Genomic DNA, 2,500 nt, shown 5'->3' on the forward strand with positions numbered 1-2,500 from the left:
TTAAAACAACTGAGAAATGAAACTGTCTTACCCCATGATATAAACATAGATATCAGACAAACACTTTCAAAAGACTTTTTCAATATCTGTTATAACAACATTTAAGAATTTTAGGATGGGTCGTCAAAAAACGTACCACATGTCAAATGTAGGAATCTCTTGAAAGCGAAATGCACGTTGTGAACCCATGAAAATAACAGTATGATTTTTCTCCCATCGCTTACCCTTGTACAGGATTGATGGATATTCCACAGTGGAATCCAAGGAACACACCTCACTGATGCTGGGGTCTTGTTGGCCCATATTAACATTATGCACTCGCTGACCTGGGAAATACGCCCCTGTGTGTATGCCTGAAATGTCATCAACATTCAAAATTTCACAACGACATTTGCTGCTGCGTAGTTATTTTTAACAAGATATTTACTCTCAAACCATCGAGAATTGTTAGTGTACTGTCAGAAAACTCCAGTATAGAGTGTAGACATCCTAACATTGCGTATTTTGTGTGTGCTACAGGGAGTGGACTGAACATTACAACAGCAAGCAGTATTTTCACATTTCAAACTGAAAGAAATGGAGAGAGTCAGGAAGTTTCCAAGTGAAAACAATCAAAAGAGAGATAGAGACAGAAAGAAAGAAAGAAAGAAAGAAAGAAAGATAGACAGACAAACCAAACAATCAGACAGAGAGTAAGAGAGAGATAGAAAAGATAGACATAGACAGACAGACAGATAGACCGAACAAAAAAGATACATGTAGTCGCACAATGACACAGGAAGACAGAGAATGGGTATTATATATAAAGCAAGGAAACTTAATATAAACATCGTACAGAGTATTATAATACGTGACTCTGCGCCTTGTACGAACAGATTATGTGTGTGATTCTATAACTGTTGGACAATGTGTTTATCCCAGTCTTAAACGACTTACTTGTCAGCTGATACAACAGAGCTGTGGTGGACGTGAGAGGGACCAGCTGCCAGCAAAAGTAGCCTCTAGTCGGTCCTAGCGGCCCATCCACTGTATTTTCTACCTGGCTGCAAGCAAAGAGACCATCAAGACTTTACGATGTGTTGTTTATAGCCGCACATTCTGTGCCCTGTGCACATCCACTTCGCTTTCTTGTCGGCTGCAAGCAACAATGCCATCAATATTTTACGATGCCACAGATTTGATTCCCTCGGCCGAGGTGCGCGAGAAAGTTACCAACCGGGTGGGAACCAGCCGCGGGGTCGGATTGGTTAAAATTGAGATGTGTTTTGATTTGAACGATTCATACCCCCGCGGTTTGTTCTCACCCGTTATGGTGGCACCCTCGTGCACATCGACCCGGGGCACCAAGGCTTGTAACAGTTGAAGGTCACAGGGCTATGTTTGGCAGCGTCAGTGACACGAGATATTGGGAAAATACTTCAAAACATCTACATAAATATGTAGAGCCCGCATACCAACACATTTTTTCGTTTAAGCTTGCTACTCATTGGAGTATGTGTTAACACTCTGAACAATCAACGCAATCATCAACAACAACAACACTATATTGTAAGTCAATGTACCCAACACCTATTCTTCTTCTTATTTGTTCAGTGGCTGAAACTCCCACGTTCACTCATGTTTTTGCACGAGTGAATGTTTACTCGTGCCATTCAGGCAGCCATACGCCGATTCCGAGGGAAGCATGCTGGGTATTTTCGTGTTTCTATAACCCACCGAATTCTGACATGGATTACAGGATATTTGCCGTGCGTACTTGGTCTTGTGCTTGCGTGTACACACGAAGGGGGATAAGGCTCTAGCAGGTCTGCACATAAGTTGAGATCGGATAAATCTCCACCCTTAACCCACCAGGCGGCCGTGGCCGGGATTTGAACTTACGACCTTCCGATCATGTCTTATCCACTAGGTCCCTTGAGAAGCTCTGTCCACACAATGGCAACTTGAGATCACTTCGAAACCTAATGAATGCTTCAAAATATACTATGTGAATAAACTGTTCTTAATCGAATTCTTTTGCAAACCATTTGCTGTTCTTGTGTCCAAAAGGTCAGACATTTTTTTTGCACACTTATGAGTAACTTACAAAACGTATTTGCTGCCAGTGGATCGCCAACATGCATAATCGTCGGGACTCTGTGAACCGATGGGAGTCACGTGACCCCTTAACTGTGGGCCGGTGAACGTGATTGTCGCTGAGTCGTATGGTCTGTACCAAGAACCGGATATAGGTGGCGTACATAGAGAACCAACATGGTGGGTGAGACCTAGAAAAAAAGAAATTGTCTGCATCAGTGGTGACAGCACCTGATCACCAGATAGACACACACACACACACACACACACACACACACACACACACACGTACGTACACACACACAAACACACACACACAAACACACACAAAGAAACACCCCCACACACACACAAATATACACACACACACACACTCACACCCACTCTGAACCCCCCCCCCCCCCCACACACACACACACGCGCG

The 2,500-nt window shown here is 43.4% G+C and overlaps 1 protein-coding gene across 1 annotated transcript in view; it reads right to left on the reverse strand.

The window, feature by feature from the left end:
- Nucleotides 1-2,500, reverse strand: part of LOC138955856 (uncharacterized) — a gene marked incomplete at its 3' end in the record, with an annotated part of 55,437 nt that overhangs the window by 32,312 nt on the left and 20,625 nt on the right. The window contains exons 5-7 of the mRNA XM_070327374.1: nucleotides 2,087-2,267; nucleotides 937-1,043; nucleotides 225-353 (exon numbers count right to left, since the gene is read on the reverse strand). Of these exons, the coding sequence (XP_070183475.1) occupies nucleotides 225-353; nucleotides 937-1,043; nucleotides 2,087-2,267 (417 nt within the window). The remainder of the gene's footprint in view (nucleotides 1-224; nucleotides 354-936; nucleotides 1,044-2,086; nucleotides 2,268-2,500) is intronic.

The sequence above is a fragment of the Littorina saxatilis genome, unplaced genomic scaffold, assembly GCF_037325665.1.
Source record: "Littorina saxatilis isolate snail1 unplaced genomic scaffold, US_GU_Lsax_2.0 scaffold_404, whole genome shotgun sequence".
Classification (NCBI taxonomy): Eukaryota; Metazoa; Mollusca; class Gastropoda; order Littorinimorpha; family Littorinidae; genus Littorina; species Littorina saxatilis.